General features: G+C 33.8%; 3 protein-coding genes across 6 annotated transcripts in view; 1 reads left to right on the top strand and 2 right to left on the bottom strand.

Annotated features, from left to right (window-relative positions):
• LOC109357531 (protein FIZZY-RELATED 3-like) lies at positions 355 to 3,287 on the top strand. Its single transcript, XM_019601535.1, has 9 exons — positions 355 to 1,004; positions 1,313 to 1,435; positions 1,531 to 1,635; positions 1,733 to 1,912; positions 2,010 to 2,072; positions 2,159 to 2,353; positions 2,439 to 2,603; positions 2,952 to 3,020; positions 3,094 to 3,287. The coding sequence occupies exons 1-9, from the start codon at positions 465 to 467 to the stop codon at positions 3,145 to 3,147; spliced, it is 1,494 nt and encodes a 497-aa protein (XP_019457080.1). The 5' UTR covers positions 355 to 464; the 3' UTR covers positions 3,148 to 3,287.
• On the bottom strand, positions 3,735 to 8,351 carry LOC109356744 (telomere repeat-binding protein 3-like). The gene is made up of 9 exons (XM_019600249.1): positions 8,057 to 8,351; positions 6,795 to 6,928; positions 5,875 to 6,712; positions 5,538 to 5,762; positions 5,366 to 5,445; positions 5,004 to 5,233; positions 4,534 to 4,851; positions 4,398 to 4,461; positions 3,735 to 4,220 (listed from the first exon to the last, which is right to left on the bottom strand). The coding sequence occupies exons 2-9, from the start codon at positions 6,882 to 6,884 to the stop codon at positions 3,993 to 3,995; spliced, it is 2,073 nt and encodes a 690-aa protein (XP_019455794.1). The 5' UTR covers positions 6,885 to 6,928; positions 8,057 to 8,351; the 3' UTR covers positions 3,735 to 3,992.
• The window catches only part of LOC109356742 (protein INVOLVED IN DE NOVO 2-like), a 9,876-nt gene continuing 5,811 nt past the window's right edge, over positions 11,942 to 16,006 (bottom strand). For all 4 annotated transcript variants that reach the window (XM_019600247.1, XM_019600245.1, XM_019600248.1 and 1 more), the window contains 5 exons: positions 15,698 to 15,879; positions 14,893 to 14,976; positions 14,516 to 14,803; positions 13,707 to 13,922; positions 11,942 to 12,379 (listed from right to left, as the gene is read on the bottom strand). In XM_019600247.1, coding sequence (XP_019455792.1) covers positions 12,152 to 12,379; positions 13,707 to 13,922; positions 14,516 to 14,803; positions 14,893 to 14,976; positions 15,698 to 15,879 — 998 coding nt within the window. In that variant the 3' untranslated portion in view covers positions 11,942 to 12,151. The remainder of the gene's footprint in view (positions 12,380 to 13,706; positions 13,923 to 14,515; positions 14,804 to 14,892; positions 14,977 to 15,697; positions 15,880 to 16,006) is intronic.

The following is a 16,006-nucleotide window of genomic DNA, read 5'->3' as shown; positions in this document are numbered from 1 at the left end:
CAATAGGATTTAGATGAATATTTTTTTATATCAATGATGATATTATCTCAAATTATGGGTAAAGAACTAATCTCTTTTAAGATGTGTTATTATTTCTCCCAACAAGTATTCATAGTAGAAATTGAACCATTGACTTTTTGGATTTCTTGATGATTAAGCAGGGTCTAAATCAATTGCATGATGAATATGTAAATGGAAATTGTAAATCCTCCCATAGAAATTTCTTAATCAAAGGCAGAATAAAATGTGTATTACAACAGCTAATAGTGCACAATTTGACCGTTGGAATAACCTTTCTATATGTTGGGTCGAGATTCTGATATAAATCTTCCCACGATATGACCGTTGTACTCTTCATCTTCACTCTTCACTCTTCACTCTCCACCTAAAAGAAGAAGAAGAAGAAGATAAAAAAACCTCTCTTTCTCTCTGTTTATCTCTTCACTCTTCATTCCATTTAAACAATGACAATGGAGTCACCTAAGACCAGAAAATCATGTCTGAACCTACCAACAGGAATGTCCGGAACCTCACTTCATCTCGACACGTTCTCATGTTCTTCACCACTCTCCATTTCCAACCTCTCTTCACCTTCAAAATCAAAACTTTCTTCACCTTCTTCAACCTCCAAATCCTCATCAACATGCAGTGACAGATTCATACCTTGCAGATCATCCTCGAGGCTCTACGCTTTTGGCCTTGTTGATAAACCTTCACCCGTTAAAGATAACGGTGGTGGAGGAAACAATAATGAAGCTTATTCTAGATTGTTAAAAGCTGAATTATTTGGTTCTGATTTTGCTTCACCTTCTTCTTCTTCTCCTGCAGGTTGTGGATTAGGATCACCTCCTAGCAGCAATATTCTTCGATTCAAAACTGATTCATGTGGACCCACTTCACCATTTTCTTCACCATCTACATTAGGAAGACATCGCAATGATTTCTCTTCTGATACTTCTACCCCTCCTAAGCCTCCTCGCAAAGTGCCCAAGACACCCCTTAAGGTATAACTTTCTCTTTTACTTCATTACTTCCAAAAGTTTTTGTTTTTAGTTTCAAATTGATTTTGTTTTTTTAAAATAAGTTGATATGATATGATTGTGGTGTGGTTCGATCATTGTTTCATAAAGAGCTTGATTGTTTGAATTGAATAGATGTATTGTAATGATTAATAAGTATTAATGGTTCAGCTGAATTTCTAGCTGATGGTGTAACAATACACTAAGATTGAAAAAAGAATATGAAGTATGACTATGAATAGAAAAGAATGCTATGAAATGGTTAAGGTTTAAAAATTACAATTTGGCTGTAGGTTTTGGATGCTCCATCACTTCAGGACGATTTCTACTTAAATCTAGTGGACTGGTCCTCACAGAATGTTCTAGCTGTGGGTTTGGGTACTTGTGTTTATCTCTGGAGTGCTTCAAACAGCAAGGTAAGTCTGAAAAGATAATTGCTAACATTACCAATTTCATGACATTATGACTTTAAATTTTGATGAATTGACATTTGGTTAATGTGGTTTTTCAGGTGACCAGATTATGTGACTTGGGACCTCATGATGGTGTGTGTTCAGTCCAGTGGACCAAAGAGGGTTCTTATATAGCCATTGGCACATGTCTTGGTCAAGTTCAGGTACCTGATAACCTTTGTATGATATCATATGGTTACATTTATTTGATGAAGGTTTTCAATTGAGAATAAGAGTGCATTTTTTTCACTTATGCTATAGATTTGGGATGGAACTCGCTGTAAGAGGGTAAGAACAATGGGTGGGCATCAGACAAGAACCGGTGTCTTGGCGTGGAATTCGCGCATTCTAGCATCAGGCAGCAGGGATAGGAACATACTTCAACATGACATGAGGGTTTCAAATGACTACATTAGCCAGCTTGTTGGCCACAAGTCTGAGGTAAGTAACACAAGGAAATGAAGAATATACTTGGAACCTGAACCTATGTTGCTTTTGTTCACAAATCTCGATCTGTTTTTATCCCTGAATGTGACAGGTATGTGGCTTGAAATGGTCCAGTGATGACAGGGAACTAGCATCTGGTGGAAATGATAATCAGGTATACCTCTTCCTTTTCTTTATAAAAATGTAAAACAAGGAAGCTTCATTTTATTACATCTTTAATAACATGTTTTGTATGAGCAGCTATTGATTTGGAATCAGCACTCTCAGCAACCAGCTTTGAGACTAACAGAACACACAGCTGCAGTGAAAGCCATTTCTTGGTCACCACACCAGAGCAATCTCCTTGCATCAGGTGGTGGAACTGCAGATCGGTGCATTCGGTTCTGGAACACAACCAATGGACATCAATTAAATTGCATTGACACTGGGAGCCAGGTTTAGTTCTGAACTCATTTTTTTTAATCAAGGATTTCTATTACAAGAATCCATATTTACACTAATATAATGTATGATCATGCAGGTGTGTAACCTTGCTTGGAGTAAAAATGTAAATGAGATAGTGAGTACTCATGGTTACTCACAGAATCAGATTATGGTATGGAAATATCCATCATTGGCAAAGGTTGCAACTCTCACTGGCCACACCATGCGAGTGCTTTACCTTGCTATGTCCCCTGATGGTCAGGTAATGCATATATCCTTATGGCATGGTACTGATGCACACAAATACATGTAAATGAAATGAAAAGTTGTGCACATTAAAACACCATAATATGTTTATGTAAAGATTTATATAGTCATGGATACATTATCCACCATTCATTTGTATTATTAATATTCTTTTGAATAGTCAATGATGATTAAATGTGAAATGATAGATGATGCAACAGTGTATAAAACTCATAAGGAATCGGCATACATTTTTTTTCTCTAATAAAAAGCAAAGGCACACATATTATGACTTTCATAATGAGTTTTATGAAATGGTTCTTGCTTATTATTTCTAACTTATATTTTTGGGATCATGTTGCAGACAATAGTTACTGGTGCAGGGGATGAGACACTGCGGTTTTGGAATGTCTTCCCATCAATGAAAGCACCTGTAAGCAATGTTTTTTATACTATGCAATGCTTGTTATGCCTCATTGTTTGACTCATGTCTCATGTTGTTTCAGACCCCTGTTAAAGATACTGGTCTATGGTCAATGGGTCGTACCCAAATTCGATGATTCTTCAAGCCTCTTGCATGGAAAATGAGTGAGGAATGAGTTATTATAGATGGAGGAAAAATTCATTATTCTTTTTTGTAATTATCTGTATATGGAAATGTGAAGAAAATTATTTGTTATCAAGTGTAAAGTCATTTAAATAAGTGTGTTTCAATCATCCTCCAAACTGAAGAGCTCTCAAATAATTTATGGAGAAGAGTGGAATTCAATAACAATCTTATTATTAATACATACTACATATTATACTATGTTTTTTATTGGAAAATAGTATTACAAGCAGAATGAGTTGATTAATTAATTAATTACAGTGATCAAATTCATTCAGATTTGGTAACTGAAAAAATTATATGTACTGACAACAACAGTATATAAAAATTTTATACACTGTCTCTAATATTAATAAATGATAAGTTATATTATTTCAATTTCGAGTTATTCATATGAAAATAAATTATCATCCCCATGGAGGTTGTTAATAGCAGTCAACAATCAACGAAATAGATTGAAATTTGACTTCATTCATTTTAAGCAAACATAAATAAATATGTAAAATCCAAATGGGAAAAAAATGCACCAAATAAAAAGGAAACATAGGTGAACATTTTCCTTTTTCTCTGTTATGCTGTCAGGTTCTTATAACATTTGTACACTTTCATGAAATTGTATTTATAAAAAAAAAACAAAGGACATTAGTAACTGTTAGAACAACCTTATTCCTTCAAAACATTTACAAATTGCCAACCTGCATGAAACTAAAGGCTGTCAACCAATTTGGTGTGAAAATGTTACTGAAATTGAATCACAAATTCACAATATGTACAAGTTTGTGTTTCCACAGTTGCAAATTAACAACATAACTTTCTTTCTACATCATCCATCACATGTGGTTGGATGCAATCAACACTGTTTTTCATGGTTCCAATTTGGTGCTGCTTGGCATGATGCTTGGCTTGGTGGTGAGACCAGTAAGCATGAGAAGCTAAGACTCTGTCCAAGAGAACCTGAGGGACTGGCTCTCCTCTCCTCTGTTGAGGAGAGATTTTTGCAGTGTGCACTAATGTTTTCCATTTATCCTGCACACACAAATAGGCCAAATCATTCAGTAAATATAAACAGTATAACAACTGCAACATTCTATTTATTACTATAAAGGACAATGAATTCAAAGCATTTGTATGGTACCTTCTAGAAAAACTAACCCTTCTAGAGAAATAAAACTGTCTATTGTCTAAGATTATATACGAGAGTACCTTCAAGTCAACATAAGTCCTATGGTCTGCATTCTCAAAAGCTCGCAACTTTACATCACGCCACCTGCACCATGAAAACATTGTCAGCAACCAAGTTTTACTGTCTGTGTATATGTGAAGCTGATAAACGTCAAACCTTCCGGTTCCAAGTTCCTCAACTGCCTCAACAAGTGCTTCTACTTCAGAAACAGAGAATGGTCTCCGGGTTCGACGCTGTACAAGCTCAGAGTGTCTGGTTTTCTGACCCACGGGAACCACAGCTAATGCTTCTGTGCCCCTAGTTGGAACAGTAATTATCGCTCTGGAATCTGTTGTTATTTTGTCAGCTATAGGGTCAGTGGCGAAAGAATTTGAGTCATGATTACTTTCAACAAGGTTCCCATTATTTGTCAGCGAGGAGGACTCATGTAAGGCATTAGTAACCCCGGAACCTAACACAGGAGTTTCTGGGGACCTACAAAAATCAAATTACGACATTAGTTGTTGAGACCTGGGAAACATTAACAGTAAAAAAATGTCTTTCTAGCTTTGTCCATTTATCATAAGTGTGTCACCATAAATCAGCTATAGTGATGAAAAGAAACCATGGTATCAACTTATGCTCACCTAACAAGCTGAGAAGTTTTGCATGGAGAAGGATCACCAACACAAACTGATGGAGAAGCTTGCATGGAACTGGGCTCCAGCATGAAACCGAGTTTATCCAGACTTTCTTCACAAGAAATACCACTCTGCCGAAGAGTTCTGTTGTCATCTCTAACCTTTTTCCCCTGAAGAAGAACACCAAGATGCAGTCCACCTCCAAGCATTGCCATCACTGCTTCCTTGACTGTTCTCTATTTTTTATAGAAGATAAAAATGCATCTACGGTGTGTTCAGGAATCAGGATAGCCACTTGAATGTGGAGATGAGCCCCACAAAAAACAATAATTCATCACAAAAATAAGACTAAAACTGTATAATCATACCTTTAATGAGCCAACTGTTGCAGTTTTAGGCACCTCAATATAAAGTTCTGGTATCCTAAAAGACTTTATGCTAAACTTCACTGTACATGAGGTATACACAAAACATCAATTCCTTAAGGGTGGAACAAAAATCAAGCAAACCAAGATTAATGAACATCACACAGCTAATTACCATGAGAATCTTTAGATACATGCACTTTTGCAGATGCGTTAAGGTTGTTTCCATCCATTCCTTTAACTGGTGAATTAGATACACTGTCACTGCTGAATCCCCCATCAGAAGTTATCACTGAACCCCAACCAAAGTATTTCCTTCTCTTGAAAAGAGAGCCATGCCGAGATCTAACAAAACTATAACAAGTCTTCCTCTTACGATACGGGGGTTTTACTCCCTCGTCTGCAAATTCAATATCACTTTTAGTGGGGGGAAAACAAAACAACCAAACTCATACTTAATACACATCAGGTAATGAAGAATTTGATAGCAGGCAAGTTGTCGACAACCTTACCAGTTCTAGAATGTTCACAGTCCTTTAAGTTTGGAGCTACTTTCCAGCGCTTGGAAGCCACCAGCTTCCTAATTCTTCGGCGGCGTTGTGGAGGCCTAAAAGCTTTCGACTTGCTCCAAACTCTGTTCCACCGTAAAAAGTTTTCATCATCATCTCTAAAACCTAACTTATTATCATTCCCATGCCTGGAAAAGGAAGCACTGGGAAGCAATCCCCCACAAAATGGAGATTTAACATTACTGTTTGAGTCAAATAGTGCAGGTGAGTTAATACACAAATCCAAAGGGTCTGTCAAAATAAAATTATTATTCAAAGGCGACGCCTTGAAGCCTGAATTGCTAGCCTCCTGTTCCTGCCTAAATCCATTCTTTATAACACCATCACAAGACTCCCTAACATCTTCGGGTATTTCTACTAATCTATTAGAATGATGCTCAAACTTATTCTCCCATTTGAACCTTTTGAACTTCACTTCAGCTTCAACCTTTTCCCAACAGTCTGAACAACTATTATCATTAACTGAAACACGTTCTAGAACACAATCAGTCTCAGCACGTTCAAGACATTTCTGAATACTCTTTTGTGATTCCATCTCAGTCTTAAAAGTACACTCTGCACAACTTCCATTATGAATTCCCTTCGCCATAAACGGTTTAACTTCATCTTGCCTTTCCTTCTCAACGACACTTTGGCTAAAGGAAGGGTGATTATTTCCTTCAGATGCATTGCTAGAAGCAGAACTTTCACTCTCCTCTAACAACTTTCCAGCCAGAGATGCCAGCAGTTCAAAGGCACAAGCTTGGCCAACCTCAGCTGATTTCTTGGAAGGACCCCTCCGCTGAATAATTCCAATCTTACGGGATTAGAATATAGTTAAAAGCACAAATCCAAGGGAAAAAGCAATTGTTGCAATTACTCACTCTTGTAGATCTAGGACGTCTAGCTGTCGGGGGGACAAGAAAGCCCCTGAATCCATAATCTAGCCTCTTCATCATAGCACGAACATACATTACTCATTAATTAAATAGACGCATCAGAATGCCAGATCCTTGTCCTGCCATTAAAAAGAAGGAAGACCGATGTATCAAATGTTAGAATTTTGCTGCATCTGGTATGAAAGAAATCCAACATCAGCCAGTACAATTTTAGAATGACTAATATCACACTACCACCATCATATGATATTTTCAACAATTTCAATTTTCAAAGGAGGATTAACTTATTAAAAAACCAAACATTTCTGTGTGCCAAACAGTTCTTGAGCCTTCATAAACTACTACAAGAAAAAAAATGTATGCTACTTGAATAATCTAAGACTTGCTAATCATATAGCATGAATGCAAAAGGAAATTTGACAGATCAAAATATTAATTTGGCATAGAAGGTGGGAAAAATCAGTGGAAAATAACTAAATAAGGAAGCCAGACAGCAAAATCAGTCATAAAATCCATCCAGCTATTAAGTATATTACAATTTCTGCCTAAAATGAAAAAAAATAAACAATTAAGAAAATATTTAAAAGAAAACAAAAAAACTACCATGTTGACTCAAGAGTGTGTGACTTAGTCAGAGTACATAACATATAAGTAAGCAAAACTGTACATACAACACACTGAAAGATGAATCCACATCTCTTCAACTAGAAAAACCGAAAATCTGATGAATTGGAGACAAATTAGATCCTATAAATATGATACAAAAAAATACACAATTAAATGGTAGATGCACCGCAAAATGAAAGCAACATAAGCAAAACCAGAAACACTTTCACGGGTTCAGAATTTTGGTGTGCATTAATTGTGCCACGTGAACGTTAAAACAAAACAATTCTGGTTCTCAACGTTCGTTGAATTTCATTCCAAATCAACAATCTGAAAAGGACACCCGAAACTTAACAACTAGAAAAACATGCACATAAAACAAAAAATCAAAACTTTAGAGTTGAAATGAATGGAAAACCCAGTTGCCAAACTTGGCCTAGATTTCACGATCGGATCTCAAGCTCCCAATCCCAAAACCCAAAATTTTCGAAGAGAAAAAATAAGCTTCGAAAAACAAAATTGCGTATAAGATACCATAATTCTGCATCTCCAAACTTGAACGTGAGGTATCTAAGCAGAATTAGCACAACCCACGAAATTCAGAAACTTTAACGTGCAACGATCTGCATAGCGTAACTCACCTGGTGAATTGTGTACTGAAATGCAAAGATGTATGGGAATTGGGAATAGAAAATGAAGAAAAAGTTGTGATCTTTAGAAGAATGGGAATAGCAGTTTGTACTTTGTAGGTTATGATTTTTGTTTGAAGAAATGTAATGGATGGGAATGAATAAAAGAAGATTGGGATTTGGGAGTTTGAAGGGATAAAAAGCCACCAACCCCACAGTGCTATAAATGACAAAAACCATGCACAGTGTCTTTGTCTTAAACCCTTTTTTTAATCTTCTTTTCTAGTTTTTGTCCACACAACTCCACCACCCACTTAAAAAGCCATCCATGTCCGGCCAATATAAGCTCACCCCTCCTAAATACTTTCATCTTTATTGATAATTTTTTTGATACTCGTACCTCTCACCTTTTTTTTGGGAAGTAATTAATCTATTTCGAGATTCGTGTTTATTCCTTCTAACAAATTTCGCTTATAGGAATTGAACTCTCAACAACCTTTTTGATAATTCAATGAAACTTTATATCACTAGATCAATATCATATTAGTTTTATATATGAATTTAGTACTTTTTTATTCTGCAGATGTCATCACAATTTACTTTAATATATCAGATTCATGTTTTTCCAGTCAATAAGAAATAATGAATAAATGAAGGTGACATCAACTTTGAACAACACATACCATTACACAATTTATACTTATTGTTTATTTAATCATATTTGAATATTTGTATATTAGTAATATAAATTAAAGAATATAAATCTTTACAGATATTACATTCAATTTATTTTAATTACTAATAAATAATAAATGAAAAATAGTCATCATTCAGTTATGTCAAAAAGTTATTTTGTGATGAAAATTGCTTTATTTATTTTTGGTTATAAAATTACATTATTTTTAGACCTCAACATAATAATCATTATTCAATTATGTACCTTCTAAATATGAATATCCTATTTTAACCTTAAATATGAATATCATGTGGATGTTCTCGGTTCATAGAAGATTGTATGAGGATATATATGGGAAACAAAAAATATAATAATTAATGATGTCACTTAGTTAAGTCTTATGGAATGGATTTAATTAACTAGTGTCAAAGGCTATTCTTGATTAAAGTGAAATGTGACTGCAATGTTAGAAATCAAAGTTGTTTGTTCACTTAATTTTTTGATGGAATTATTGGTATTCCTTCACCTTAATTAATTTATTTTGGGTGGATAATTGTCTTTCTAGAAATCAAACTTTTAACTTTTTTATTTATATGATAATTTAGTGAAACCTTACACCACCAAATATATGTCTTGTTGATAATTTTTCACTCGTTTATGTAACACAAAAGGAATTTGGCCCAACTTATATGCCACATATATTTATGCTAATATATAAAGAGATTAATATTTATTTATTGCAAGTATAATTTTTTATATGGTTAAAATATTATTCATTACTCATAACTATTACTTCATATGAGAGTGAACAATGAACATATAAATAATAGATGGTATGATGGTAATCTAAGAAAAACTCTTACACGTTTAGTTATAATTATTAAAATCATATATAAAATGAAAACTTTAAAATGTTATTAACTTTTTTATTTTATTGATCTTAACCCTCACTTACACCTTGGATACTTGAATTGTAAGTATTTGTTTGAATTATCTTTAACTTTTTAGATTAATTATTTGTAAAATTATTATTTTTTATATATTGCTAGAGTGATTTCATGAAGTATTATATATCTAACAAGACTTTTGTTTAGTGATGTAAGGCTTTAATAGATCTCGGAATGATCAAAATATTAATAATTCAATTTTTGGAAGTGACATTTGTTGGGATGAATAGTCACACATCCTGAAGAGAATTAGTTCCTTACAGTAAAGGGATATCCTTTGTTATAAACTATTTTATAAAAAAAATGAATTATAAATGTTAACAAAATTAATTAGATTTGAATTATATATATATATTTTTTTTAAATTTTGTATATTTATATATTGTCTTTACTTGCCATATAATTTAAAAAAGTATTATCTTTTCTTATAAACTAATAGAAAGTATGATTACGTTTTTACTTTTAAGAAAAGTTTCAAAGCTTACCTATTGAATATTTGACCGGAAAACTTGCAAAGTATTTAGATATCTTAACGAAAAATGTCTAGAAAAGGAAATTCAAATTATAAATAGGAATTTGAGTGTTGATGCCCAATAGGGACCAAATAAGGTTTATTATTTTCTTTTGTTATAATAACTATCATCTTTTTTTATACACACACAATGTAAGTTATCTCAATTGTCTTTCTTAACACACACAATAATCTGCTAAGACATCAAAGTGAAAACTTATGCATTTTCCTGTGATACTCAGCATTTCTGATGAGTTTGGATAAGGAGGGGGAATTGGTTCTTGTGAATATAAACATTACATTGTGTTCCTTGAATAATTAGAAAACTCACAAGAGAAAACCATGGCCATTTAAAAGGAATATAAACTCATTGATGCTTATAGAATCTTATGTTGCATGACTCTCATCAAATCCATATCAATAAGGAACATGTGGGTTATAGTTAGTTTGACAGTTGGAGATGTCAAATCATTAAATGAACATGAATATATTCACAATTTATAGTCAAATTTTAAATTATATTTTTGTAGAGATGTGCAAATTTTGTGTACAATTTGCATGGTAGCCGCCAAATGTAGTAGTGGAACATGACATACAACATGTGAAGAAAAGCTTGGTGGATAGTATGTGTCATGAGATGAATTTGTGAACCCCATAATGAAGATAAACATATTCTTTTTATTTTTTATTTTGGCCATGATGTGTGACTCAGTGTATTGATTATAGATATGAAATACAAGTGTTCCATATGAATGTAAGTTGCAGTTGTTTTCTTTATTTTTTTAACATAGCTTGGCATTTATGTTACTCACTATTTTAATTACAACCTAAAAATTCTTAGAATTTTATATTTTTCAAATACAAGGATGTCAAGAGACCACATTAAAAGGAATTTTTATTTCATATTTTAAATCAGGTATTTATCTTTATTCTGTAGACCAGAAGAGAATTCGTATACATCATTAATGATTTGCTCAAATAATCAAAACTTTTGTTACTAGGCTTCATTTTTCTATTGAGGGTGGTGAAGGAAGTGAAAATAGTATGTACCAGTTTCTTGTACTAGTCCTGCGTATTACTAATAATAAGTTGTCATGTTATTAGAATTGTGAACTCAATTTAAAGAGAACACACCCAACCATAAAAATGAGTTCATAATTCTAATGATACATGAAGTGCTACAATTTGTAAAACAGAAGATGTGATCTCTATAATTATATACTCATTGTCTAGTATATCGTTGTTCTTTGGGCCTATAATTATATACCCAATAGGTAGGTAAATTTTATTTGATATTTTTTCATAAATAAATAGCCACATGTCATCTTTAAATGCAGCAAAGACCAAAGTAAGAATTATAAAAAAAGACCAAACTAAAAATAAATTTAAACAACTGTATCTTAAAATTTATAGAAATATAATAGCTTGGAGTTTACTACCATATTCATAATAATGCTCACTATACTAACATCAATGTTAGAAAAATAAATAATGAAGTGGCATTTGATTTTACACATTTACACAACAATATAATTTTGTATAGACTTCATAACTTTCTGATGTGAGCAATGCAAGCAAGCAATAATGATAGGCATTGTAAACCATGACTTTGAATCACCATTACATGCTCCATTTTGTTGGTTATACAATCAATTGGATCAAATTGACATACATTTTCTCACAAAGTCATTTCAAAAATATATTTTTTTTACTGTAAAGCCTTTTATTTCCCTTCCGTTTCATTCAAAATATAACTCGCAACCCTTATTAAAAATACACTTCCCATATCTTTGTATATTTTTCACATATCCTTTACAAATCTCAATATAAATTACAAGATATGAGTCTATCAATAGCAATCATTAAATCAGTAACTAAATCACCTCAACAAAATATCTCTAGACAAATTAAAAATGAGGTACCTTATTTTCATTAATTATTATCAACTACTACAAAGTGTCTTCACATTATTCTCACCTCTCACGTTTCTGCACTTTCCATTGCTTCAACAGAACTTGCACTCCTTCTTGCAAAGTTGCTTTCCTTCCCTCTTCATAGTTCCATAATTCTGAGAATATATAGCGCCCACTTGGATTATATTCATTTATCTCTCTCAATGCTGCAACAACAGCTTTGTACACTCCCTCACCCATCTCATTTTTCAGTCCCTTCAGCTTTTCATCTTCATCATCTATGATTTCCTGAAATGAGAGTAAAAAAGGCATCAAAGCAGATAAATTTTACTGGGAAAATATATTAGAAAATGATGCAGTATAGTTTTAGGTAAAATGATGAATCGAAAACCCTTGAATAGATCAAATTGCTATATTGAAAATATATTGTCCCAAAGCAGAGTAGCAGCATGTGCCTAACAAACATTTGTGATATAAAGATGAATGAAAGTTGGAGAAGCATTGTTCATGTTTGAAACAAGCACAATGAACCAAACCAGCGATCCAACCACATTATGAATATATCGGATCTATAATTAGGATTTTGTTAACCTCAGCCCTAATAAGCAATTAAAAGAGTAACTTTGTCTCAGTATGTGATGAATTCATTATATAGCTAAGCAGTGGAGTTAGTTTCCAATACACCTTTTTTTAAGTTGCTGGTTAACAAAACCCAAATAATTATTGTATAATCTCGCAACTTAGTATCAATGTCTGAGTTCAGTGCGCATATAGTATCTAGAGTCATTGACCAGGTTGATTATATTATGCTAATATAAATTCAGTTGTCTTAATATACATAATCTGCTTGATGTTATACATTCCTAAACCTGGATAAAATAAAAGGATACATAGCCAGTCCTAATCCCGAACAAAAGGTGAAGGTTGTGTTAGGCAATGATATAAAATTTAGTTGTCTGTTGTGCAATTTAGGCACACGGTTTCACCCTCTCTATGCTTCTATTCTCTCTTAAAATGGTAAGGAAACCTATATGACCAAGTGATATAGTGTGTTCTATCCTACTCACCTCTATTCTTCTAAATAGAAGCCGAATTTCAGAACATGATAAAGATCTGATACCTCTACTAGGTCCCTTCACTCCCTTCTGCCCTTGCCCCACTACAATTTGCCTTTCTTCCCGCATCCCTTGCCACATAAGCCGGATTTGTTACAGCCATATTCCCTCTTCCGCCCCTTGTTCTCTCTTCCCTTACAATCCTTTTCATCTCCCTTAACTTTAGTAACCGCAGTTCCTAACATAAAAATATAGGTCCTGAAGTGAAAGGACCAAAATAGCATGCCCTTAGGTAATACAAGGCGAAAGAATCACATGATTGCTACTGCAAATATTTCTACCATAGTAATTAGTATCTAACTACCCAAGTTACATGGATTAAATTTACTTCCTCGTCTCTATGTTTCTAGCCAAGTAGTCATCAAGGACTTTGTCTTCACACAACAGTACAGCATACAGATAAATGCAGAGTGCTTATAATAGAACGACACAAATTTGATTAAGACTTAAGAGTGAAGCAGGAAGACTTCAGGAGTTCTAAAAGCTTGAAAAAGTCACACCTGATGTTTCCCATTAATCATGGTAATTTTAAATGGATGCCAGTCCGGGTCTTTTAGATACTCTTCCCACAATGAACACAGTTCTGAAGCTCTCTCTTCTGCGTCCTCCTCATTATATGTTTTCTTCATAGTTTCAACAAATGGTCTAGTATCAAGTTCCCCCATTCTCTTCACACCAATATTGGCAGTGGCACGAATAGACATATCTTTAATGCTCTGCGACAGATAAAAATCCAATAAATCTAAAGAAATGAAAGAAAAACTCAGAGCATAATATCCATGATCTACAATTTATGCACCAGATGGCACAGTAATATAAAAAATCCAGAAAATACCATAGTTAAAAAAACACCATAACTGGCCAAAAAACACCATAACTGGCCAAAAGTGTTGGTAGGCTTTAATAACACGGGCCCATACAACAGCAACAAACAAGCTTTAATCCCACTAGGTAGGCCCATACATCAAACAATTTTTTGGGTAAATATATATTTTAATTGGATGTCAAAGAAACATTAGGGTTTTGCTTATAACCATGTACTTCAAAACATTTTTTTCTGGCTTTTTGAGATACCCATACAGTCTCATCAATCAATTAAAATCATGCTTAATTCATATTACAATTTAAATGGGCAAGCAAAATCAACATCTTTAACATGACTGGGGCCAGATTACAATTACAGCTAGGAATTCAAATGAGAGAATTAAGAAAACATGACTCTGTTGAACAGATATTCAAATAATCAACAGTATGGAAAGAGTTACAGTTTTCCCTGGGGAGGAGTGTGGGTGTGGGGGGGGGGACTTACGTTAATCAATTCTTTTCGGGCTTCCTGCAGCTCATCATTGCTCTTACGCTCTTTAATGATCAGTGTCTGATTCAATGCATCTAACTCTTGAAGTGACAGTTCCTTTTCTCTTAAATCCTTCTGTAAAGCATCCAACTTATTCAGAACTTCTAAATCTCCATCATCTTGCATGTGCTTCATGGCGTTTAATTTTCCTTTTAGTTGTAGAATCTCCATTTCCAGTTTTTGTTTCATATCCAATTGTTTTTCAAGCTGGGTGATTTTAGCATGGAGTTGCTCTTTTTGCCGCTGCATAAATAGATAGTCAAATATTAACAATGTGCTAGTCTGATGCTGAGAATGATACTTTTGGTCATAAATAAACAGGTTACACAAACCTTTTGATCAGCAGCCAGTTTAAAAACATTTTCCTTAGCCTTGTGGTGCTCCAGAACAGCCATTTGAAGAGAGCTGTTTGCATTCTAAAAAGACCATAAAAAACAGTTTTGTTAAACAAAGTCTTCTACAAGCTTCTTTACTAGATTATCAAAGGATATCAATGACTGGGAGAAAACAAATAATGCAAAACTATATTTAAAGGATATTAAAAGAAGTTCATCTTATAAAATGTGTAGCCCATGACAACGCGATGGAGTACTGCATAATTATAATTATGATTTGATCATAATTGTTCAATATTAGTGGTGGCATGGAATTCACCCAAATCACAATCAAAGATGCAGAAAGTATGCACCCTGAAGTTATTGAATGCAATACACATCACCCATAAAACTAGCGCATAATACAACATCAAAAAAATGTGTGCATGCACGCGTGTGGGTGAGTGGGGGTGGGGAGAGAGTCAGATACTTAAAACTTATGTCATGCAGTGCATTTATGGCCAGCAAAAAAAACGGTTTGATTACGTTCTCATTATCTCTTGGACTTAATTGTCCATAAAGTCAATAGACAATTGTTTCCAAAAGCAATCATTTGATGATCATCAAACCTGATAAGTATAAATGGAAAAATGATTAACCTTGGTTGCCAACTCCTTCTTTGAGTCACAAAAATATCTAAAGATCAACCATCATAATAACTAATTTCCCTTCAACCACATTTTCTCCTTCAATCTTCATTTGACATGAATCTCAATAACAGCATGTTAGAAGAGATGCAGAAAAGGTAAGAAAATCAGTATACCTCATCAATCTCTTCTAGCAACTTTTTCCTCTGAATTTCATTATGTGCCTCACGTTTTTCCAATTCAATCCTCCGCAACTCAAGCTTGCTGTTCTGAGACTCCAATTGCAACTTATGCCTTTCATGACTGTTAAAAATACTCTGAACGTATTGCCTTGCACTTGACTGTATTTTCTTCATTTCTGAATACAAGCAATGTGATAAAGCTCAATCCAGGCCAAGGGTGACAAATGTGTATAAAAGGGGAAAAAGGGGAGTTTGGTTGAAATAAAATAAACCAGACTTACCTAATATGCCCTTGGGTAGTTA

The sequence above is a fragment of the Lupinus angustifolius genome, chromosome LG09 (genome assembly GCF_001865875.1).
Source record: "Lupinus angustifolius cultivar Tanjil chromosome LG09, LupAngTanjil_v1.0, whole genome shotgun sequence".
In the NCBI taxonomy this organism is placed as follows: domain Eukaryota; kingdom Viridiplantae; phylum Streptophyta; class Magnoliopsida; order Fabales; family Fabaceae; genus Lupinus; species Lupinus angustifolius.
The sequence above is the reverse complement of the archived record's forward strand: the minus strand, read 5'-3'. Positions and strand labels throughout refer to the sequence as shown.

Bases quoted from the DNA above. Each gene is read 5' to 3' on its own strand.
- LOC109357531 (XM_019601535.1), top strand. From the start codon at position 465: ATGACAATGGAGTCACCTAAGACCAGAAAATCATGTCTGAACCTACCA. The intron at 1,005-1,312 runs GTATAACTTTCT...ATTTGGCTGTAG, and splicing joins TGCCCAAGACACCCCTTAAG to GTTTTGGATGCTCCATCACT. The intron at 1,436-1,530 runs GTAAGTCTGAAA...GTGGTTTTTCAG, and splicing joins GGAGTGCTTCAAACAGCAAG to GTGACCAGATTATGTGACTT.
- LOC109356744 (XM_019600249.1), bottom strand. From the start codon at position 6,884: ATGTATGTTCGTGCTATGATGAAGAGGCTAGATTATGGATTCAGGGGC. The intron at 6,713-6,794 runs GTGAGTAATTGC...GGAATTATTCAG, and splicing joins GACGTCCTAGATCTACAAGA to CGGAGGGGTCCTTCCAAGAA. The intron at 5,763-5,874 runs GTAAGGTTGTCG...TTGAATTTGCAG, and splicing joins CTGTGAACATTCTAGAACTG to ACGAGGGAGTAAAACCCCCG.